Source organism: Lycorma delicatula, chromosome 11, assembly GCF_047948215.1.
Source record: "Lycorma delicatula isolate Av1 chromosome 11, ASM4794821v1, whole genome shotgun sequence".
NCBI classification, from domain to species: Eukaryota; Metazoa; Arthropoda; class Insecta; order Hemiptera; family Fulgoridae; genus Lycorma; species Lycorma delicatula.
The window spans coordinates 71534635-71561388 of NC_134465.1; the positions used below are offsets into that span (position 1 = coordinate 71534635).

At 28.6% G+C, this 26754-nt stretch overlaps 1 protein-coding gene across 1 annotated transcript in view; it reads left to right on the forward strand.

Annotated features, from left to right (window-relative positions):
- The window catches only part of LOC142332175 (uncharacterized), a 34646-nt gene extending 16184 nt beyond the window's left edge, over positions 1-18462 (forward strand). Inside the window, exon 2 of the mRNA XM_075378454.1 lies at positions 17414-18462. Within this exon, the coding sequence (XP_075234569.1) occupies positions 17414-18327 (914 nt within the window). The 3' untranslated portion in view covers positions 18328-18462. The remainder of the gene's footprint in view (positions 1-17413) is intronic.
- The last annotated feature ends 8292 nt before the right edge of the window (positions 18463-26754 follow it).

The following is a 26754-nucleotide window of genomic DNA, read 5'->3' on the forward strand; positions in this document are numbered from 1 at the left end:
TGCATAACTCAAAAACGATTAGCCGTAGGGTATTGAAATTTTGGATTTAGGACTTTTGTAACATCTAGTTTTGCACCTTCATTTTGATTGGAATCGACTGAACCAAGTGTCCAAAACATCCCAAAATCAAAAAAAAAAAAAATGATATTGGATTTTTTCTTAACTACAGTAATAAGCCCTGATTGAGAACTTTTTAACTTTTAAGTGGTACTTATTTTCATTGGTTTCGAGTTACAGCCAAATAAAAGTTTAATTAATGAAATATATAGATCTTACAAGGGGAAGGCACATCTGTTAGAATCCGACTTTTCCTTTTTTATTTAACTTTTTTTAAATTCAAACATATTTATTTATTAATAGTTATTAACTTCTGATTGTAAAACTAGTTTTACAATAAATAATAATTCAATAATAACAACTAAAAAAAATAAAAATACGAAAAACTATCAGAAGTTATTTATGAAATAAAATTTACTTACTTTTCATTTTAAAAAAATGTTATTGTTTAATTTAATAGGCGTACAAGGAAGTCATGTGCTGTCAACATCATATTTAATAATAAAAAAAAATTTAAAAAATGTTATTTTTAGTTTAAAATTTTGTTGTTAAAATTTATTATAAAAATTGTAAACTATGTACATCATTTACGGTTTTAACAAAATGTTAGTTTTTGTTTGGTTTTTTTAATGAAAAAAAAAAAATCAGTTTATTATTACAATTACAGTAGGAGTAAGGTAATTAAGTTTCTTTGTACCCCTGTAGTTCATAGATATCTGTATTGGTTTTTCTTGAAATAAACAGAAAACGAGTTCCCAACCGTACGATTAATATTCAGGTACATTGTTCGAAAGTTACAAATTGGGACATCAAACAAAAAGCTTGATTTAAAAATAACATCTTTATACATTTTATTTGCTTTTGCCAGGTTCTTATTTTCTCTTCCTCATTCAATCACTCTCTCTCTCTCTCTCTCTCTTTATCATTATGTATTTATCTATATTTCCGTGATGCATTTTTTAACAATTTTAAATAATAATTTCCGTTATTTTTACCATATAGTTGTGGAAAAGAAAAACTTAAGTACATAAGCACGTACTAAATACTTGGTGTTAATTCAGTTAGTTGTGATTTAAATTGTGAAAAAATCAACTACAATAAAAGAAAATATTTCAATCAATCTTTATTATATTATTTCAACACATCTACCTTAAAAATAAGCAAACTATTTATTACAAATTTTCCATAAATTCGAATTGAAATCTAATTACTCTATCATCTAAACATTTGATAATATCGTCGCTTAAATAGGTTCAGCATTAAGGTTTAAATATTAGCGTGTTAATTTTTGGTGTACGACAAGCAATATAAATAACTAAATACGAATTTCCCCTCATGAGTAGACAAGGTTAATAATTTATTCTATCTCACAGAAAGGGGTAATTTCTTGTTTTCTCTATCTATTACGATTGTAATGCGTGTTCACTATCTCAGATAGCAATGATTAGTATTGATTTCTCTGAAAGTAATGATGTTCATTTTATAATCAGTTCGTTTGGTGAATAAAATTTAATATCTCATCAGCTTTTAAAGCTGAATATCACCTTAATTTTAATAAGCTTGACATATTTATGTCCAAACTTTATTTGGTTCAGTGAAGAAGACAACCGAAAAACCCTTCGTTTCTCACGTAACTTAGTAAGCCGGGCACGGGTTTCTTGTTATTCTTAATAATTTTTCAAGGTACGATATGCCCACTTTTCACATACACTTTGTTCGTATTATGCAGATTAGACCGCGTTTTTTATTGATTAATTAATCTCAGTCACTTACAACACCTGTCATTTACAAGTTTTACATCAACCACAAGCCTATTTTTTCTTATGAAACGATAGATTGGTAGATACCAATCTAGAAAAATTTGAAAATATATAAAATTATATAAAAAAAAGTAATTCGGTAACAATACTTAAAAGATTTACAAATAAAATTAAGATTGCTGGCTTACAAGTTTCTAGTTCTCTAACAAGTTTAATGTGCACAGATGTTTTTTTGAAATGAAACTGAACTTCGGTTTTTACATTATAAAAAATATACTTAATTAAAAATTAGGTCACTGATTTATTGATTATACGGTCTTTAATTAGAATTCCTTTATTTTCTTTTTAAGCTTAGACCAATCGATCGTGAACAAGGAAGTTATTGTGCAATAGATATGAACTAATCAGCAGTAGTCGATAGGCCTATAAGATACTGGATTACTATAAGGAGTTAAGTGAAAGTGAAAATTCTTGACAATAAATCATGAATTAAAGGAAAACTTATTTATAGCTAAAATATAATAAATTTACATTATATTTATGATGCTAAGAAAAAAGGTAGTATTTTAATAATTTTTATGCATTACTTATCTTCGTTAATTGAATGTTTGTTGTGTACATGCTTTGGACGTCATATATCTTAATCTTTTTTTTATATTATAATCTTTGTCTTTTAAATGAGTTTTTAAATTTCTTTCTGCAATAAAATTTTTATATTTTGAGTGTTCTATCATAATATAGTTTATCAATCCTCTTTTAATCTATATAACATTCGTTTTAAAGGATACTTTTTTTATTTTATCATAAAATATCATTTAGTTACCACTCAACTCACCTTATTTAAAAAAAAAAAAAAAAATTATAAGAAAAATATCTAAAACGACTTTTCTTTTCATTTTTCCAATTTTTAATTGTTTTAAAATTCTAAAGAGAATATGCATATAAAATTTGTTAATTTTCTCTATGAATATGCATCACATTTCTATAAAATCCATCCATTTATTTTTACGTGAAAATCTCATGGCTTAATTTCGTTCTGATCTCTATTCTATTTCGTTAATACTTTTTATGCTAAGAATGTCATTCCTAAGGGATCTAACAAAATTTTACATATTACGTGGGTATTATATATTATAATATCTTTTATTTCAATATTCCATTCTTGGTTATGACAATTCGTAACCCTTGGATTACTCATATTTTACTTTACATATTTAATTTTTCTCTCAATGATTAATCCATTTCTTTGTGTTTTTTACTCATTATTAGTTTTAAAGTAAAATATTATCAAGAAATCTTACTAATTGTTACTTTATATACTATATATATACTTTATAAATATATATATAAATATAAATATACTTTATATATATATAAATATATATATATATAAATATACTTTATATATATATATAAAGTATATATATATATATATATATATATATATTTCCCGACGAATGTAACTATATAGCTAGATTAAACGAGAAGATATAGTGATTACGTGAAAAATGAGGTACCGAGTTTTTTGCAAATTTTTAGGTTTTAGTGCCCAACTAGTCCATTTAGACAATTGATTCTCAAACGTTTTCTCCCACCGCCCACATTAAGAATCAACAATTTTCTTAGCGCCCCCAAAATTTTAAACTTACCATCTGTTAAAAATAATAATTGCAATTGAAACTATTGTTTTTAAACTATTTCTGACTTGAAACTTATATTTTAAATAAGAGCAATTAAAACGCATATTTAATCATATTTGGAAATATTTTTGTTAAAACTGCTTTCAAAAAAATTCCAATTGTATCTATATCGTTATATAACAACAATAGTGATAGCGTATTCAATATAACAGTACAATAATTAAAACAAAGCTTTAAATTGAAAAATTAAACTTACATTAGTGTAACTTAATACATAAACGGATGATACACGTTGCAGTTTCAATCTTTATTTAAAGATTTCAATATCTCGGCACAAAATTAACAAAAGCCAAAAACTGTAACGCTACACCACAAACCTCACAATTTTTTATTAAAGCTAGATCTAAACCCTTTAATTTCCATATTTATTTGTATCAATACGTCGATTATCGGGAAATATGTAGCATTAAAGACAAAAGTGACCTTTTCTCTTTGAAGTGGAATATTTCGTTCAGAAAAATCGTAGAAAGACATAAAAAAAGTAAATTAAAGCTGAAGTCTTATGCTTTTAAAGGATTTTAATGCAGTTACTGAAAATAATTTTGTTTCCCCCATGTGCTTGATCAAACACGAAGAATAAATTTCAAATTTCTAAAACTTTTCTTCACACAATTTTTTTTTTTTAATTTGATGATTTTTGAAATCTGAAGTATACTGTAAAAAAGTAGATTATTTAAGCTTTAATGTTGTTTTTTATTCGTCTCTCTAAGCCTCATGGTTGCAAAGTTAAAGTAGTGTGAATACAATCATTTTTTATCATAAAGTATAGGTGCTCCTTTAATTTTTTTATACTAGTTTAGTAGGTATTTAATTTTAGTTTTGAAATATCAGGAAAACATAATTTTTGCATATTTTGTAATCAGCCATCGCCTTCCTAAACCGCCTAAACGCCCCCAATTTTCTGTGGTCCTTCTACTGCCCCCCCCCCTGAAAGCCTCCAGCACCCACACGGGGGCGTTATCGCCCATTTTGAGAACGAATGATGTAGACCAATAAAGCATATATATATGCGCATACGTATGTGTCTCACTGCTTTTCACCTTATGTGTAAGGATTGACCAAACACAATTTTCTTCAAATTTAGCTCAAATATTTTATTATGTGGAGGATTGATTGTTTTAATTTTTTCAAAGTTTGTTAAGGGGTGAAGATTCTTTTACCCTCTTATCATGAAAAAACAAATCTCGACTTTCTTCAAAGGTTTTAGATATATATATATGTTATAGAGAAACATTGATTAAAATATTTCTTACCTACAGTGCATATATAAATAATCCAGAAAAAACCTTTTACAAAAAAATCACCTCCCATCCTTTAAAACTGGAATATGTATATTTTGTTCTTTTACTCTATATCTTTTCATTTTAAATACTTTTCAATTTTTTTTTCTATACTTAGTATTAAAAAAGTACAATTTTTTAAAAATTATTGATCCCGGACCTAAAATGCAGAAAAGGTTTTTAAAAATGTTCTTTTTCTTATTTTAGCCTTTATTAAAGGTGTTACATATAGAGAAAATTTCAGTTAAGCAAATTTGTTAAGTTTAATCTATATATGAATATTTTTTGACGTTTTTTCTTAAAATTTATTCGGCACCACCAAAAATATATATTCTTTTTTTTTTATTTTAGCTCTAACTCTTTTAATCTTTATTATGAATAATCGGCAAAGTGATGCAATACTTGTTCAGTTTATATATATATTTATTTATGTGTATGCATTGTATTACTTTACCAGTAAACCAGTTTTAATATGCGGCTTAGTTTTAAATTTATTTAAAAATTGTATTTTTTTTTTTTAAGAAAAAAAATTAAAATTTTATTTACTTTTTGTTTTTTCTTACAAGAAATTTCAATTTCAATATTTATAAATCACAAACATCCGTCAGGAATTTCACCGAAAACTAATTTATTATAAAATTAATACGCTAATACTTTATCAGTATATTGATTTATTTAAAGGGAGTCCGACAAGAATGTTCCCTGTCACCGTTACTTTTTAATCTTTACATGGAACTAGCAGTTAATGATGTTAAAGAACAATTTAGATTCGGAGTAACAGTACAAGGTGAAAAGATAAAGATGCTACGATTTGCTGATGATATAGTAATTCTAGCCGAGTGTAAAGAGGATTTAGAAGAAACAATGAACGGCATAGATGAAGTCCTACGCAAGAATTATCGCATGAAAATAAACAAGAACAAAACAAAAGTAATGAAATGTAGTAGAAATAACAAAGATGGACCGCTGAATGTGAAAATAGGAGGAGAAAAGATTATGGAGGAAGAAGAATTTTGTTATTTCGCAAGTAGAATTACTAATGATTGACAAGCAGGAGCGATATAAAATGCCGAATAGCACAAGGTAAACGAGCCTTCAGTAAGAAATATAAATTGTTTACATCAAAAATTAATTTAAATGTCAGGAAAAGATTTTTGAAAGTGTATGTTTGTAGTGTCGCTTTATATGGAAGTGAAACTTGGACGATCGGAGTATCTGAGAAGAAAAGATTAGAAGCTTTTGAAATGCGGTGCTACAGGAGAATGTTAAAAATCAGATGGATGGATAAAGTGACAAATGAAGAGGTATTGCGGCAAATAGATGAAGAAAGAAGCATTTGGAAAAATATAGTTGAAAGATGAGGCAGACTTATAGGCCGCATACTAAGGCATCCTGGAATAGTCGCTTTAATATTGGAAGGACTGGTAGAAGGGAAAAATTGTGTAGGCAGGCCACGTTTGTAATATGTAAAACAAATTGTTAGGGATGTAGGATGTAGAGGGTATACTGAAATGAAACGACTAGCACTAGATAGGGAAGCTTGGAAAGCTGCATTAAACCAGTCAAATGAATGAAGACAAAAAAAAATTGATTTATATGTTTATGTTTATATATACAAAAAAATAAATTTAATTTAGTTTAGATAATTTTGAGATGTGGATATCGAGAAAAGAAAATGTAGGAATAAAGTGAGAAATTTGGAAGTAATTAACAGGATTGAAAAAGAAAGAGCATTTATATGAGAACTACGTAAAAGAAAAGAAAACTGGTTAGAACATGTGGTTAAAGGAAATAGAATCTTGATAACCGCATTAGAAGAATCAGTGGAAGGAGAAAGAAATCGAAGAAGAAGGATGAAGTTAGTAGATGAATGGAATTTTGGAAACTACAAGGAAAAGATGGAGAAAAAATGGAAGTTATCTCCCTCCCAGTTGAGAAAAAATTTGTTAGATATAGATGAATAATTATTAAAACGAATTAAATAATTAAACAACGAATAAATAACATTAACAAATAATTAGGTCGTTGTTTTTAGATATTTATTTAACTCCCGTATAAAGTTAAATGAAATGACATTTTATAAGGATAACGAACACACATTGTAGTGTAATTAAAGTTAATAGTGAACGAGATAAGTTAAAATGTAATTGGTACTAAATAGTTTTAATGGAAGCTTTTATACCTGATTACATGGGTTAAAAAGTTTAGTAATATTGGAGATTCACTCTATTTTATTAAAAACATCATCTTTTCTTCTCTCTTACTGAAATCGAACATTGATCAATATTTTTTTCCACATTAAATGTCCTTTTGTATGTAACTCTTATTTCTTATTTCAGTCGTTAGCATAGGTCAAAACAAGAAAAATAATAGTTTTAAATAGTTTCTAAATAAGTAATATGTTTTTAAATAAAGTGTGTTTTTTTATATGAAATAATTGCAATAATTTAAATAACGCAAGTATTTTTCAGTTTTCTATCCTTTTAAATACATAATTTAATTTTGTAATCTCTGGTAGCAGCTATATGATGTAATTTACAGAAGTACAAACTGATTTATTTGGTATTCATCTTTTATATATTGTCTGGAAAAGTTAAAATATTTAAACATTTTTTCTATGAAATTTAAAAAAAATGTGTTTGCTTTAATTATTCTGACATTATGAAACCTTTTAGTATAATATATCTACATAAAAAAATAAAAAACTAAAAAAGAGCCGGATTTGAAATATAAAAAAAGGTTCCATGTAAAAATTCTTTAAATTTTTGCTTTATGTTTTCTTTAAAATGTGCCGTAACAAGTAAAAAAATATTAAATAAAAACTTTAAAAGGAATCTAGATAATTTTAAATCAGATAACAAGTATTATGAAATCTAAGACATTTTTTTTTCAATTCATTTGAATTTTTAATAATGTAAATCAAGATTAAATATTTTATTAACCGTATAAAACCTGGAGGTCCCGGGTATGAATCCCAGTCAGGAATGGTATTTTTCATACGTTACAAAAAACTTACATTCATATTCCTACGCCCAAGTTTCAAGTTTCTACACCGAATTTCATCTAGCAAAAAAAAAAAATAAATCTATATTAAATGTAAATGTTTGTTTGTTCAAAATCTTAAATCTCCGAAAGTTCTTTACAGATTGCTTTGAAATTTTAACACACTTTTGCATTCGAATACGAGCGTATTTTTTATACCTATTATTTATATATCTAAGATGTCACACCTGTGACAGGTAAAAACATGTTGTTTTTTTTTTAAAACAGCGCTATATGTTGGACGTAAAAGCAACAGACGCTATACTAAATATTTTACGATTCCATTTCAATGTTTCCGTTATGAGTGTCCGCTGTAGACTAAAAAATTACCGAACCGATTTACGCGCAGGGAAAAAGGGAGAAAGGGAAAAATCGAAAAATGTAAAAAGTAAGAAGGTAAAAAGAAAATAAAGAGAAAATGAAAAAACGAGAAAAGGGGAAAAGAGGGAAGACGAAGGGGGTAGGGAAACAAGGGAAATAGAATTCTTGGAAGGAAAGGGAGAGGAAAGGAAGATATGGGGAAAAGGGGAAAGGTAATATGGTAAAAATGAAAATGGGAAAGAGGAAAGGGAGAAAGGGTAAGAAAGAGAAAGGGAAATGTTAAATATTGTGAAGTTCCGTAATGTTCATTTTGTTAATGTTTTATCAAACTTTCAATTGTGTTCATTTAATCTATATACATACTCAAATATTGCATTAGCGAATCATTGCCTGGTCTCCTATTAATAAGAAAAAATATTTTTTTTTGCCAGTTATATCTTCTGCAAGTAAATAAAATATTATTTTTTGTCTTATTTAACTGGCTTTATGCTGCACTTAAGATTCCCTATCTAATGCCTGTCGTTTCATTTCGGTATACTCCCTACATCCTACATCCCTAACAATTTGTTTTACATATTCCAAACGTTGTCTGCTTACACAATTTTTCCCGTCTACCTATCCCTCCAATATCTAATAAACTATTCCAGGATGACTCAATATGTGGCCTATAAGTCTGTCTCTTCTTTAACTATACTTTACCAAATATTTCTTTATTCATCTGTTTACCGCAATACCTCTTCATTCGTCACTTTATCCACCCATCTGATTTTTTAAATTCTCCTGTAGCGCTACATTTCAAAAGCTTATAATCTTAAATAAAAATTTACGTAACCGTTTGAACATGATCAAAACTACAACCTTCTTTGAAATATATTAAATATTTAAAATATTTTATAGTTTTTATTTTTTCGCAATAGCTTTTTTGTTGTTATACATATTGAATGAATAAACATCAAAATGCTACCTTATTGTCCGTTTAATTTAAGTCTGAGTTAAAATATGATTATATTAAAACTTTATAAAAATCAATGGGGCCGTTTGTTGAAGAGACCGAACAAAAATATTTTAGACATATTCACATACAGATCGATATAACATGTTTTTTTTGAGGTTTCCGTAAAATATATATTGCATATATTTCAGAAAACTTATCCTTTACAATGTACGGACAATAAAGATTAATTTTATACTTATATCGCGCGCTTTCTTCTACGTATTAGTGTCAATGTGCATCGTTAACATCGTTTCTCGAGAGAAGAAACATTTTGATTTGTTACTTTATACTACCTCTGTCATTGTTTCTTAAGATTGTAATGCATCTAAAATATATATATGTATCTGTAGATGTAGTTGACACAGTATATCTGGCTTAATGAAGAAGGCAACGGGAGACTATTTCCCTTTTTATCTCCTTCAGTATCCTCGGCATATGATGCTTGTTTCTTGAGGATTGTCGATGGCACGACCATCCTCAAGAAAATAGTTTTCAAATGGCTCCTGAAAATGGTTTTAAGAGAAATTTACATCTTGTCACAAGTCACCTACAGCCACTTTGTTGGTTAAGACGCACATTATTAGTTATGTATATACAGTTCGTTATCGAAAGATTATTCGTCCGTCTGCCAACAGTAAATCTAACAAAAATTAGCCTATTTTTTAAGTTTTAATGATAAAGATATTTAACCTTTACAGAAAGTAATTAATCCGCAACCCAAAACATTATTATATGGGAAATAACGCTGTAAAATACGACATGACCACGGTTTAATTTTTTCTGCTGACTCAATTATGCAGTTTTATGATTAAATTTACATATAAAACTTTCTTAGTATTTATTAAATACAATGGAGTCATACGGATCCGTAGTTTAAAGCGAATATTTGTAAACAAATTTTAACTAACATAATACATATATATATATATATATATATATATATATATATATATATATATATCCTTTACTCCAGCTCTAGACTGATTAGACTAAATGTTAACCTAACACGGAGTGAAGTCCATTAACGTAATAGATGCTATCGCGTTGTTTCGGACTAATGCATCGGTCATTATCTATAATTGTATGGATTATCTATAATGAAGGAATAAACCCCCTCCCACAACTTATACTTTAGCTTTCCACCTGGTTTCTATGTTCATTAATCTGTAAACCTATATGTTGCACTTTTTTCCTTTAAGTGTGTGAATAAACATTTTAATTACTCGGAAGCAATTAAGTGATCTTTCAATTATAATAATATATTAATTATATTAATTTAAACTGATTGAAAGAGACTTAAAAATTTTTTAACATATTTTATTAAAAATACGTTTGTTAAAATTTGAAAAACCTCTTGCACCGCAATTCTACGCAAGAAGTTTGACTTTTTGTGAATTTATTTAGTTTTAATTTTCTTTTTTTAATTTTGTTTAATATTGCTAACAATAGATATTACAAATAAAGAAACGTCAACGTTCCAACTTGCAGCATCATAACGAATCACGCTTCTAACTTGCCGCGCTCAATTTTTTCAACTTTAAGCGTAAATAAAAAACGACTTAGTCAATCTTCATCAAATTTTCACACGCACAACTTCAAATACATTACCATAGCATATCTAAATTTGAATGAAATTTATCGAGTAATTTTGGAGATTTTTGAGCCACAAAATTTTAAACATAGAATATATAAGGAAACATCTAAGTTAATGCTATTTTCGTACTTCTCATAGCTCAAAACGTAAAGAAAATTATTTTCATCTCCCCCTCCCCACAATCGAATCATGCGATCTAAAGTTTTTCTGTTTTTTTAAGTGTAAAAAAAATTTATAAAATGACAAAGTTCTTGTGTCTGAATCGAAGTACTTTCTAACGAATATTTAAACAAATAAATTAAATTTTGATTTATTCAATAAATTAATGTGTTCATTAAATTGAATGTCAAAAAAAATTTCTAAACAAATGGGGTGAAAAAATTTATTTAAAAAAATCAAACAACGAAAGAAAAAGTAGATTAAAGTTAATCTATCAAATATTTATCACAGAATAAATAAATAATTTTTGTTGAACAACTTGATGAAACGTAATTACGTTTTTAAATTATAAATTAAAATATTTAAACAAAGGCTCGCTTTTAAAATAATAGAATTTCTTATTCCAAAGATTCTTTTAAATTTAAAGAACCTAAAAGAGAATTAACGGTAGCGTTGTTGTTAATGATTAACAGCTACAGTAGACATAAGATGCTGTTAACTTGTTTCGAGAGGTCTTTTTGAAGTAGAATTTCAATAATTTATAATAATTAATTTATATAATATTTAATACGAAACAAGAAAACCCTAACGATTTCTGATAAAAGAAGGAAATAATTTTTAAAGTTTCATACATACTAAGTTATATTCTTAATATTTAAAAAAAAAACGTTTTTGTTGTCTTTTAAAATTATTTTATATGAAATGTAAGCAGTAAATGATAAAAGTTTAAACTATTTTTTTTTTATTTATAAGTTTTTCCCCAACGTGTACGTTGCAATCTGTTCAACTTGTGAACATTAAACAACCCATGACACAATAAGATGAAGATGATATATAAGAATATAAATGAGGTGTAGTCTTGTACAGTTAGGCCGACCGATCCTGATAAGTGGTTAATTGAAACCCAACCACCGAACTAATATTCAATATTCACTGTCTAATATTCAAATCTTTTACTACGATTTCAACCTTAGAACTTTTGACTTCGAAAATCAGTTGCTAACAGCCGATTTGCGACGGCGAGTTAGGCTTATATTTTTTAAAGGCTGTAAATCTACATTTAATAATTGTTTAATTTTTTTTCTTTAAATTTCAATTCTTTTATTAATTTGAAATATTTTATAGCAGTTTGTTTTTTTTTTTTTTTTGTTTTCAGTCATTTGACTGGTTTGATGGCAGCTCTCCAAGATTCCCTATCTAGTGCTATTCGTTTCATTTCAGTATACCCTCTACATCCTACATCCGTAACAATTTGTTTTACATATTCCAAACGTGGCCTGCCTACACAATTTTTCCCTTCTACCTGTCCTTCCAATATTAAAGCGACTATTCCAGGATGCCTTAGTATGTGGCCTGTAAGTCTGTCTCTTCTTTTAACTATATTCTTCCAAATGCTTCTTTCTTCATCTATTTGCCGCAATACCTCTTCATTTGTCACTTTATCCACCCATCTGATTTTTAACATTCTCCTATAGCACCGCATTTCAAAAGCTACTAATCTTTTCTTCTCAGATACTCCGATCGTCCATGTTTCACTTCCATATAAAGCGACACTCCAAACATACACTTTCAAAAAATCTTTTTCTGACATTTAAGTTAATTTTTGATGTAAACAAATTATATTTCTTACTGAAGGCTCGTTTAGCTTGTACTATTCGGCATTTTATATTGCTCCTGCTTCGTCCATCTTTAGTAATTCTACTTCCCAAATAACAAAATTCTTCTACCTCCATAATCTTTTCTCCTCCTGTTTTCACATTCAGTGATCCATCTTTATTATTTCTACTACATTTCTTTTCCTTTTGTTTTGTTCTTGTTTATTTTCATGCGATACTTGTTGCGTAGCACTTCATCTATGCCGTTCATTGTTTCTTCTAAATCCTTTTTATTCTCGGCTAGAATTACTACTATATCATCAGCAAATCGTAGCATCTTTATCTTTTCACCTTGTACTATTACTCCGAGTCTAAATTGTTCTTTAACATCATTAACTGCTAGTTCCATGTAAAGATTAAAAAGTAACGGAGATAGGGAACATCCTTGTCGGACTCCCTTTCTTATTAGGGCTTCTTTCTTATGTTCTTCAATTGTTATTGTTGCTGTTTGGTTCCTGTACATGTTAGCAATTGTTCTTCTATCTCTGTATTTGAACCCTAATTTTTTTTAAATGCTTAACATTTTATTCGAGTCTACGTTATCGAATGCCTTTTCTAGGTCTATAAACGCCAAGTATGTTGGTTTGTTTTTCTTTAATCTTCCTTCTACTATTAATCTGAGGCCTAAAATTGTTTGTTTTTTTTAAATTTTTTATACTACTTTTTGGTTCTTTACCTTTTTTATTTAAATAACTTTTACGGCTATTTTAACTATTTATTTTAGATTTCCTTGTTAATAATTATTTAATTTTTTAATTAAGTTTCAATTATGATTACTCAAAGCATATAAAAAAAAAAAGTTTAAATAATTTATTAATTAATTTATAATTTTTTAAAATAATTTATTAAATTATTTAAAAATAATTAGTAGTTGGAATACACTCATAAAAACTAAGTCAAGGAACTTTGTCAAAAATATATTCTGAGATTCTTTTTAATTTGTTCTTTTATTTGATAAATATTATATGTTATAAAATTTTGGTTACCCAGTTTGAACGACAACAGCATCTGTCTTTTATCATTGTTTTCTCCAAACCGTTATGTCCCTGATAACACATAAAGATTATGGTAAATAATTTAGCAATTATTTAATAAAAAATCGAACCTGTTAAAATTAGTGTTTTGTTAAATTTTACAAAATGTAATATACGGTTTTACATACATAATCATCTTTCAACTCTGTAATATATAAACATAAATATTTTAAATTCCCTTTTTGTATATTTTTATTCGATTTCCTAATTGAGTTAAAATAAAAATAATTTTTAATTTAAAATAATTTTTTCAACGTGTTATAAATGTTTTTACCTCCTTTTCTTTAACTCACAATGTTTCTTTTTTCATGTTTGTCTTAAAAACTTGCATCCTTAATTTAACATACTTTTTGACATTCATATCATTTGCTCAGTTACTAAGGTCGGGTAACAATACAATATTCCACCATTTCTTTTGCAAACATTCCCCCCGTAATATAAATTAAGGGAGTGTAACACAATACATAAATATATTAGAAATTTCAATATACGATGTTATCTTTTCAAATCCAAATTAAGCTACTAATTAAACTCATGCAATGTATGATAATAATTTGATTAAAGTATGACTAAAAAGTATGAAGCAAGTTTTTAAAAATATTTTTAATACTATTTCTATCTATTTTTTTCTTGAAATCTTATTTTATCCATTATCACTAATTTGTTTGAAACAAACAATTCCATTCCAAGAAAATTGATAAAGTTCATACACAAAGAAACATAATATTTCCTCGTAAAAATACTAATCAGATGAAAAAAAAAATTAAATACAAAAAGGAAAAGTTTTTAAAATGTATGTACTACAGAGTTATACGGATGACGTCTAAATTAAATTCTAGCGTCTCGGCCTTTCATCCGGAGATTCCATATTCGAATACCGGTCAGGCATAGCATTTTTCATACGCTACAAAATTACATTTCCATATCACAGATATAAGCTTCAAAATTTTGTGGCGAAATCATAAATAAAAAAAATAAAAATAATTTTATTTTTATTTACCTCTAATTATCGTATACGATTTATAATTTAACAATTATTTAATCTTGTTTGTTTACTTACTTTTTTTAACAATAAAAATTATAAAAACATTTACCTATGTTCTTTTTGTTATTTTATTCGATCTCGTACATTTTGAAATGTTTTTGATAAATTAATTTTTATAAATATTAACAAAATATAATGTTATAATTTTATAAAAGGAGAAATTCTTTACTCACTGAAAATTTTCATATTTTTTTGTTCTGACACGACGTCTCTGTTGCAATTAAATATTTATAAATTATATATATTTTCTAAGAGGGACACTCGAGTGATCGAATAATGTTAGAATTGAAAAGATAATTTTTTTTTCTAGGTCTTTTATGTTTTATTCTCTTTTATTAGAGAGAAGATTAAAAAATAACAATTTTCTTTCTTCCTTTACATTGAATCTATTTAGTTGTCTGTCGCAGTAGTAAAATATATACTTAGCATATAATACTCTTAAAAAAAAAAAATGTTACATGAATTAAGTTATATTTATTTAAAGCGTTACATTTTAGTACCTATATTTTAAAGATGAAACAAAATTTAAATATGTACGACCATTATATTTTGTTATTATTTCAAATCCTTCTGTATAAAATTCAGTATAGTATAGACGGAATTCAAAAGTCTGTCTTTTCTTTTAACTATATTAGTGATTACATATAAAACAAAATTTAAAGTAATCGTCAGAATTTATTTACAGGTAGTTAAATATTGAAAACAAGAATTTAGTCCCATAGACAAAAGACATTAGCATGACCGCTGGTCTTCGCACTTTTAACCGCTAGTCTTGTATTAACAACGATTGTATAATAGTACGGTAGATAAGACAAGTATAAAGTTCTTTCTCTGCAAATACCTTTACAAATAAAACTACCCAACAATTTGCGGATGAAATTTAGTACATTATCTCTTTCACTTATAGTCTAACAGTAACTCACCAAACCATTTCTTGTTTTCATGTACTGTTCACACTGGAATTACTTGCGAGTTACCTTAATCGCATCATAAGCACTAGAAATTCTTTCTTTCACCGGCCTCCTCCTAGAATACTCTCGCATAATAATTCCTCGCTTAGAACTTTCTCGCATGACTCTATCGTAGCACTCTCTTGCAGACTCTCCTCGCAGAGTGACTGTCAAAACCGGTCTTCCCTAGTATATTTATACTTCTATCCTCTTTACCTGCAGAACCAGATTCGAAACGTGAGGTAACTCTTCTCACGGAACAACATCTGTTTAGGTGTAACAGCCGGCAGTATTACAAAGAACGATTGTTAAACGGACTTGTTAGCTTTACTAAAAGGGTTTCTATTAGCCCCTTTCTGGATTCCTCTCATTATTACATTTTCTATTACTTTCTTCTTAATTGGCAGGAATCCGTTACGTTATATCGGTGTTGTTACGATATATATATATATATATCTCCGGGTGTCCGATAATTATCTGAATAACTTTAATATTAAGTAAATAATTTATTTATTAAGATACAAAAACGGGTTGTTTGAATTTAGAAAAATTAACACTGAAAGTTTATTTTTCCAGTAATCAACGACATTCAATGTGTGTACCATTAGTAATTTGCAAAATAATCAACCGGTAATCAATTTCATGCTATATTCGTTGCAACGTACCCAAATTTATGAGTTTGAATGCGTTAAAAATCCTCTCCTTAAGATCATGAATATTCGCTAAACGAATTTTGTATACATTATCCTTGATGAAATCCCCACAGGAAAAAATCATATGGAGTTATATCCGGTTATCAAGATGGCCAAGCGATCGGTCCATCACGTCCAATCCAGCGATTTGAAAATGTGTTGTTGTGAGATTCAAACACTAATTAAATTCCACTGGGGTGTAGAAGGGGGAGCAACTTTTATTTAAATTTTTTCCTAAAAACACGATTCTGCAATATTATGTATAAGATTTTATCTTCTCTCTACAGGACGTAAATTTTAATCGATTTTAACGAAAATTGTTGGGTTAATGTAAACCTATTGGAAATAGATCCCTATTGATTTTCAAATAAATCGGTTTATAAAACCGGATTTAGAGTCAAAAACGAGGTTTTTCGATACAATTTCAACTTTTATAGTACTATTGGGCGCAATTTTTAACCTATTTTCATTTGATTTTGTAGGAGGATGTAAATCTAGTAGAAATAGAACTATATTAATTTTCAAGTAAATCGGTTCACAGGAACTGAAATTAAAGGCAAAAAACTTGGTTTTTGGGTAGGTTTTCAAGGTTTTCATTTTGTAACTTGAAGGGTAGCATGTTAGAAATCCAAAATTAGATTTATGCGAGCACCAGTAGGAGCGAGATAGCTTCCCAATGGTCTCAACATATCAAGTTTATAGCCGAAATCAGATTTTTGCGATACTACACAAATTATAGTAACAGGGTCAAAGCGGGTTCTTCGCAAATAGTCACAGTTCGTAGTTCAAAAACTATGTGAAGAGGAAGAAATACCATAAATATACCAGTATAATATACCTTGCAGTATTATAAAAGAACACACGATAACTTACATTACATGAAATACAAAAAACACCGAAAGCAATATTATTTTCAAAAATCATTACAGCAGTCCAAGATCCTTTCTTTCTTAATTAAAAGCGGAAATCCGTCTTTCTAATGCACTTACAGAGTTATTTTTGGGATTTTGTAATCTTGTAAATACAGTATCTCACAATTGTTTATTACTTCCTTATAGTATATGTTTTACCGATATAAATCACTTGTTTTTCTTTACTTTTTTCTAAGATAATTTTTTGTAATTTTTCAGCTCTCGATGAAGTACCTGCAGCAATATATTCAAGATCACAACAACCAGTCAATTTTGTAAGAGGTGCAGCACCAGGACCGAGCAAAGCATACGTAGCACCGATATTTAAAGTACACTCACCTCCGGTACAACACGACTCTTATAATCACGAATCGTCGTACGCAAGCCACCACGACACGCCGGTTACAAATCACGTGACATACCACTCGTACGATTCCGGTCCGATAAGTTACCACGAATCGAGTCAACACGACGAAATCGACGGCGATCATCATCACGAACACAAACCTCATCATTTTGAAAAGGGCGGCGGCTCATCGCATCATTCAAGTCAACACTCGAGTCACGGTAGCAAAGGCGATAAAGGTTACAAAGGTCATCACGATTTCGACAAAGCGAAAAAAGGTCATTTCGGTAAAGACGGAAATTCCGGTCATTACTCGTCGAGTTCTGGACACAAAGATGCACATCATTCTTCTGCCGGTAAGTACGGATCGGAACACGGTTCTGGACACGGTAAAAAAGGATCGGAACACGCTAGTCATGAAGCTCATAAAAAAGGACATAAGACGACAGGATATCACACCGTTTTCCATAAAGATGAATATAAGAAAGAACATAGCTTTTATGATAACGCGCATAAGGATGGACACAATTCTAAATACGGGGATAATCATGAAGAACACGGTAAAAAACACGGTAGTCATCATAAAGGCGGTCATTCTGATGCTGCTTTTAAAGAAGGTCATAAAGATAAAAAAGGACATTTTTCCAAAGGACATCACGATGAAGGAGCTTCTGGTCATAAAGGATCATCCGGTCATGAGTCTCATCATGATAATTATAGCGATTATAAAAAGAAATCTGGTCATAAAGACAGTAAAGAATTCGGTTTTAGTAAAGGTCATCATTAAAAATGGTTCTTAATTTTTATAATGTAAATTTTTTTTTATATATATTAACATAAAAAAGTAATATCTTGTTAAAAAATTTTTTGTATTTTTTAATATTAAGTAATCAAATCGTTAAAAAAATGCGTTTTTATTTTATTTGTTGTTCAACCTCATTTAAAAATCCTCATGCGATACCGAATTCACTAATCCTGTCCCAAATTCATAATGGAAGTGTTCATGATGTACTATAATATGAATAGATCCTGAAATAGAAGTTAAGTGTCTCGAGGTCGATAAATTGCAATTTACATGCTGCCTAGCTCTAATATCTAACCCACCGAGTTGGTCTAGCGGTGAACTTGTCATCATAAATCAGCTGATTTCGAAGTCGAGAGTTTAAATCTTAGTTACTTTATACGGATTTGAATATTACATCGTGAATACCGGTGTTCTTTGGTGGTTGGATTTCAATTAACCACATATCTCAGGAATGGTCAACCTGAGACTGTATAAGACTATATTTCATTTACATTCATACATATCATCCTCTGAAGTAATACCTGACGGTGATTCCCGAAGGAAAAAAAATCTTTTAATAAAGTGGACAGTTACACAATTGCTGAAATATTAGTTTTTATTTACATCAAATATTTATACAATTATTAATTTAACAACCTTACCTGAAATATTAGGATAGAGTAAAAATCCCTTTAGTACTATCTAAATAAATATAACACTTATATCTAATACTACGTTATTAAAATTATTATGATGTAACCATCAACAAAATGAAAATAAGAACCAATAATCAGATGTTTCACCAAATCTGATACGGATACCACGTGACTTACTTGTACACCATTAAATTACATGTATACAATTTTTAAAAAGAAAAGTGCATAAAATTTTATTTCGTTAATAACTTCTGATATTTTTTCATATATTTTATATTGTTATTATTATTGAATTATTATTCATTGTAATTTTTTTTTTTACAATCAGAGGTTAATAATTATTAATAAATCAATATATTTAAATTAAAAAAGTAGTTAAAAAAAAGATGAAGTCTGATTAGATTTTTTTTGGATTTTGGGCTTTTTTGGATACTTTTGGTTCAGTTGATAGCAATCAAAAGCGGAGGTGTACATCTAGATGTTACAAAAGTCCTAAATCCAAAATTTCAACATCCTACGGCCAATCGTTTATGAGTTATGCGAGATACATAAGTACGTACGTACGTATGTAAATACATACATAGGTACGTATGTATATATGTATAATACGTACTTATAGTACTAATTTCCAATCAGTTAATGACCGTAGCTGTTGATACCCGCTCTTTCTTAACAAAAAAAAGATTCATGTTTTAAAATTTTTAAAAATCCGGTCCACTCTAACGATAATAGATTTTTATTGATTCACAATTTTTATTTTAGGTAAATAATCTTAAATTTTTTTTTAAATGGGTTTTTAAAATTAACCAAACCCGTGTAAATATCACGGCTATTTGGTTTTAATTACAAAAGCAATTAGTAATTTATATTTTTTTCGATAAGTTTGAAATTTAATTGCTCGTTTCTTATATAGAATTAGTCAAAATTTTTGTTACACCAATTACTTTTTTATCTATTGAAAGTTTATTTCATTGCTAAAAATTTTGTTAAAAAATATAAATAATAATACAGGTCAACAATGTAAAAGTTATTTGAAAACTAATAAATGGTTATTATAGATTTTTATGTCCTGGTCTTAGGAAAAATAGTAAAAAAATTCCTTCACACTTAATTTTTTCACGAAATCAATTTTTTTTACATTCCTAAAATTTATAATCAATATATTTTATTTATAAAACGTTAAATAAAAAATTTGGCCTATGTTAATTTTTTTGATACTTAATATTATTTTGGTTATATGGAATGAATGCAAGTAGTGTTCATAATTTTAGTTTAAAATAATAAGTCATTTTTGTCAAGCTATTAACTAAGATGTCTCACTCATTTCTATTCCTCTTCACTCTGGTAAAATAAAAATAAATCAGTTGCAATTAGAACATTGTGTTGAAAGGTTTTACTAGTGTTAAATAGTTTTCTAAATCTTCTAAAGTGTTTTATTTTTTGAAGTTATTTTATTTGTGCTGTCCTTCTTGTGTTTTTATATTTCGAAATGGCTTCAAGGGATTCTCTTAATTCTCCTAATAACTTCTATTACATTTGCGGGGAGTTTGTGGTGAAGAAACAGCAAAGAAATATTACAGATTTTGTTAAAAAATTGTACTACACTTATTTTGGGGTAAAACTTTTTCACCAAAGATAAAACGTGGGCCCCTTATGTAGTTTGTTCTACTTGTGTGGAAGAGCTACGCAAATGGACAAAATGTAAGAAAAAGGCTTTTCCGTTTGGAGTACCAATGATCTGGAGGGAACCACAAAATCAAAATGATGATTACTACTTTTGTTCTTGTAATGTACAAGGATTCAATTTATAAAATAAGAATGAAATTGTATATCCAAATTGTTATTCGACAATACGTCCTGTTCCAATACTTTCAGTTCCAGAAAAAAACGAAGATATACTGAACAACTCTGAAACAGAGTTGGAGGATGACAACGATGATGATGATAATTTTATTTCTGGTAGTTCCAAACCACAACTTTTTTCATAGCATGAACCGAATGACTTGGTCAGAGATTTAAGCTTCCTAAAAATTCAACAGTACCTTTAGGATCTAGATTAAAATAAAAAAACTTACTGGCTCTTTCTTTCTCGTGATACAGAAACAGAGAAAAGTTCTTTACTCCATACTTTTCTGAAGATGGAAGCTTAATTCATTGTAACAAAGTTCCTGGTGTAATGGAACATTTGAACATAAAGTATGATGTGAATTAATGGAGGTTGTTTATTGACTCTTCAAAAAGAAACCTCAACGCTGTTATTCTTCACAATGGCAACAAATATGGTTCAGTGCCGGTAGGACAATCTGAAAAAATGCTACGAGAATTTAGAATTAGTCCTGCCTAAACGAAATATTGCAACCATGAATGGATAATATATGGTGACTTAAAAGTAATCTCTATGCTTTTGGGTAGCAGGGAGGATAACACCAAATATCCCTGCTTCTTGTATGAATGGGACAAGAAAGAACATTGGATCAGAAAAGAATAGCCACGTATGGTATTATTAGAACCTAGGAGCAAAAATGTAATACGGAAAAATTTGATTGATCCATGGAAAATCCTCCTACTTCCACTTCACATCAAACTGGGATTGATGAAATAATTTGTAAAGGCTCTATCTAAAGAAGGAAAGTTTTTTAAATACATATGTCACAAGGTTCCACAACTGTCAGAAGCTAAAGTGAAACAAGACATTTTCACTGGTCCAGGTATTCGTAAACCTTTTAAAGATGCAAGTATTTCAAACATAAATGTAGGACATTGAAAAAGAAACACGGAAAGCATTCAAAAAAACCTAAAGAAATTTCTATGTTGGAATAACATCCATTGAAATTCCAAGACGTGGATTGATCTATGAGCTTAAAGGTTCATTTTCTGCATTCTCATATTGGTTATATTCCCGAAAATTTTGGTGCTGCAAGTGAAGAACTCGATGAAAGATTTTACCAAAATATAAAGAAAATGAAACGCAGATATCATAGAAGATGGGATGTGAACATGATTGCAGAATACTGTTGGTGCATCCATAGAGATGAACCAACAGAAAATGTGGCCTGAGAAGCGTTGAAAGGAAAATAAAAAGCAGTACAAATCTTCGTAGAGATAAAAAATGTTTAAAAATTATTTTTTCAAGTAATATTACTTTTTTTATAAAGAAAGGTTTTCCACGAGGGATTATATACAATATGATATTTTTCCATTTTCTTTTTTTTAGTATTGTGAAAAGTCTTACATGTTAAAAAAACACGGTGGCCGTACTTGAAATTGGCACAAAAAATAACATAAAAATTAGTTATAAAATTAGAAACAACTTTCAAATTCTTTAATTTTTGTTGACCTGGTAATTAGAAAAACTAAAGAAAATTTGGTTGGTTTTTTATTTATCTCACAAGAAATGAAAAAAAAATATAAAAGTGTACTTATTTATTGTGTTATAACTAATAATTTTATTCTTAAATCCAATTTAGGCACTGTTGGACCAACAGTTTTCCAGTAGTGAAAAACGGTGGTTTTTCCATTCCAGTCAGGCAAATCCGTTTATAAATAATAAAAAAACACCCTGGTATATTTATTTTGATAAACTGAAAAATACGTTATATAAAATATAACCATTATTAAGTCGTGGGAAAAGTAATATCTGTAAATAAGTAAATTATTTAATATTTTATACCAGAACAGATGATTTAGGAAGAAAAGGTGACTCGTAAGAACATTGTCTTATGAACAACAGGGGTTTTAGAAAATTTATATCATACAATTTATATCAAGTTTATATCTCTTTCCTCTCTACAGCAATTAATATTGCAATTATTTTAAAATAATTTTTTGTAAATACCATTTTTAGCTTAAAAAAATTTTTCAAAAAAATAAAAATACAATTGAATAGCTTATTGACCGTTGGTATGTAAATTGGCAGACCAGAAGAGGAAAGAAAGAAAAATCCAATTACTTTATAATTCTTTTTTTTTAACTCTGGGTCCACCGTTAGGCATGCTTCAGAGGATGAGATGAATGATTTTTAGCGTGTGTGAAAATGCCATTTCTGTCCGGGATTCGAACCCGGTACCTCCGGATGAAAGGCCGAGACGCTACCACTCGCGCCACGGGGGCTGGCTTACCATTAGTTATACAAAAATTACTTTACAATTAGTAGGACGTAAGTTTTAAATTTCCCTTGTGAGCATTTCGCATAAACGTAAAGTTTAATTAAATTAAAAAAGAATTAGAAATGTGTAATTTTATTTAGTTTTTATTCAATTTACTTAAAGTAACTTTTAATAGAAAAATACTATGACTGAAACTATCAGAAAAAACTATGCCTCAATCTAGCTTAAACGCGGGAAAATACATTAAAGAGTTAAGGAAACTTTTTTTTTTAAATCTATGGGGATGTAATTTTATTGATTCTTTTATTTTTCTCTCATAAAATGGGATTGATACGACGAAATGATAAAAGGAAATAAAATTTTATAAAATTAAGTTCCACTTACCAACAATTTTAAAAGTATATATCCGAGTGCTTTCGGAGCCTTTACTCCATCATCAGGGATTTCCCAAAAGATGTTAATTCAAATTTAAGTGTATAATTGTATTTAAATTTGTTACATTCATAATAGTCGGTCATCAAGAAATAAAATTAAATTGTACATCAATAAGACAGTATGTCATGTTCGTAAGATGTTTGAAACTATTACCGTTGACCGACTATTATGAACGTTAACAGTTTTAATTTAAATATGATTATACATTTGAATTTTAATTAACATCTTATGGGAAATCTCTGATGATGGCTCCAAAAAAGTACTCGGATATGTACTTTTAAAATTGTTTGTAAGTGGAAATTTAATTTATACAATTTTATTAATACCAACGGTTCCAAATGCTTAGTAAATTAAATCTAAATGTGATTTCGTTATTCATTTCTTTTCCTTTATATTAAATAAACAACTACACGCTTGAATATCGCGTAGAAAATTGGGTTTTGGAAAATCATGAAATTGATAACGAATTTTCGAAAACAAATCATAATTTTTTCTTGAAATGAAGCACATTTTCTTTTAACCGGTTTTGTCAGTAAATAAAATTGTCGAATTTGGGATCAGAAAATCCAAAAAAGATTATAGAATTTCTCATGCATCCTCGATGGATCACAGTTTGGTGAGAATTTTGAGCTGGGGGATTGATTGGACCTTGCTTTTTTGAAAATAAAAATGGAGTTGCCGTTATCGTCAATGGTATTAGATATCGTGAGATGGTTCAGAATTTTTATGGTCTAAAATTAATGATATGGTTTCAACAAGACGGTACAACATGTCACAGTACCAATGAAACTATCGAGTTTCATTTGCAAGAAAAAATTATTATTCGTGTTATCTCGCAGTATGGTGATGTGAATTGGCCGCCGAGATCATGTGAATTGACACCGTAAGACATATTTCTTTGGTGTTATCTTAAGAATAAAGTGTACATCAATAAACTACAAACAATTGAGGACCTCAAATAAGAAATTTGACGTAACATACCGACGTTTCCCCGAAATTTCGTCGATATGTTTTGGAAAATGTTTTCAAAAACGTGAATAGGCCAAGGCCCTCATTTGTCAGATTTTTTGTATCAGACTTCCTTCCATGTTACTACTTTCTAATGAAGCAAAAATATAATCATTTATCAAATAAAGATTTTGTTTTGTTAAAAAATTGAAATGTCAGCTCATTTTGGAAAACTATATTTACTATTTATCAAATGCGTTCAATTACAAAACAAATTTTTTAATTTTTCAGTTAATTTGTGGTGTAGAAATCTTGCGTCACTCGATTCATTAATAAAACTCATAAATATTTAATTTGGTAACCGATTCACGAGTTCTATAATAATCATTATTTGTTTATTTATTTGAAAGCCACAGTAGGGTTATACCCGATTACAGTTAATTTTTGTAGATGAATTTTGTATCGTATGAAAATGCCATACCCAACCGGGATTCGAACCCTAGATCTTCGGATGAAATGCCGAGACGCTACCACAACGCCACAGAAAATAGTAATAATGATAATTATAATCATAGTACAAAGTTTCTCTCAATTCTGTGCCCATATTACACACATTAACATAGAAATTTTTTTTTAATTTACCGGACTGAACTCTCTGATCGTATAGCCCAGTTAAAATAACTGAAACTTAAGTACTTTTATTAATGGTTGGATATTTTTTATGAAATCGGATTAGTTGGTTGTAATTTTTAGGAAGAAATAATGAAATATAGCGTTCTTAGTATCATACGTCGTGACATTCAAACGACGTCATTTAAAGATTGTAGAAAACGATGAGCGATAATCTTTTAGATATGTACCAAACTTAAACCGGCAAATTGGCGGTTACACATTGGATATTTTTAGAACACTACATAACGTATATTTAATCAGGGACACGACCAAATCAAAATTTAACCTTCGACCTCATTTCATAAATGTATATTTAATATACATATTAATTTATACTTCCTTGTACGAACTAAAGGAAGCATTGTGATCGCGAATTCGATCGATTCGGTTTTCAGATTTCAATGGAAACATCCATTTTGACTTGTTTCGGCGTGACGTCTGTACGTATGTAATAATAATAATAATAATCTTTTTTAACAAAATAAACAGATTACAAATTAAAATAAAATGATTTGCAATTATAAATTCTTAATACATAAGCTTAGTGGACAAACAACCAAAAAGTATAAAGTAATAAAGTAAACAATTATTACATAATCTTGTGGAACTAGGTACCCCCTACAATAATAACTGTATTGGAGATTACCATCCAGTTATTTTCAGTGAGTAAAATAATAAACAAATTATTTATCGAATAATGGTCAAACGTATCTCGCATAACTCAAAAACGATTACCCGTAGGATGTTGAAATTTTGGATTTTGGATTTTTGCAACATCTAGTTGTGCACTTCTCCTTTTGTTTGCAATCAACTTGACCAAAAAATGTCCAAAAAAACGAAAATCCAAAACAATTTGTTTTGGACTTTTACTTAATTGCAGTAATAAGTCCTCAATGAAAGCTTTTTAACGATGTATCATAAGTAGTACTTATTTTCATCGGTTCCAAAGTTATAGACAAATAAAAGTTTAATTAATGAAATATTTGATTCTCACAAGGGGAAGACACATTGGTTCGTATCCAACTTATTTCTTTTTTTTAAATTTTTTTCTTAATTTAAATATATTGATTTATTAATAATTAGTTTTAACCTTTGATTATAAAAAAAGTTTTACAATAAATTATAATCCAATAATAACAATAAAAAATAATCAATGTTGTTGGTGAAATAAAATTTTATGTACTTTTAAAAATGTGTATATGTAATTTAATAGATGTACATGGAAGTCATGTGGTGTCCACAACAGATTTTTTTTTTAGTGATCAATGCTGAGTTTAGTAAAAAAAAAAGTTGAAAGACCGACTCCTGACTGCTTGGGCAGGGACCCTCGGGAATGGCATAGCCGGGTCTGGGTTTACCCCTGTTCTACTAGTTAGAGGCACGGCAAAGATGAATAAATAAAATATTCAGAACCGGAGGGCCGACCTGCCGTGCTGGCGTACAGCCGGTGGGTGGGGAGACCCGTTAGAGTCAGAAGGACATTCCCCTGGGTCGAGTTATACTTGAATGTTGAACCGACCCGGGGGAGCAAAGGGAAAAAGTATTGAGTTTAGTGTACTAGTTAAAGATCTTAAATTAATAATTTGTAAACTTAGAAAAATTTACGAAATTTC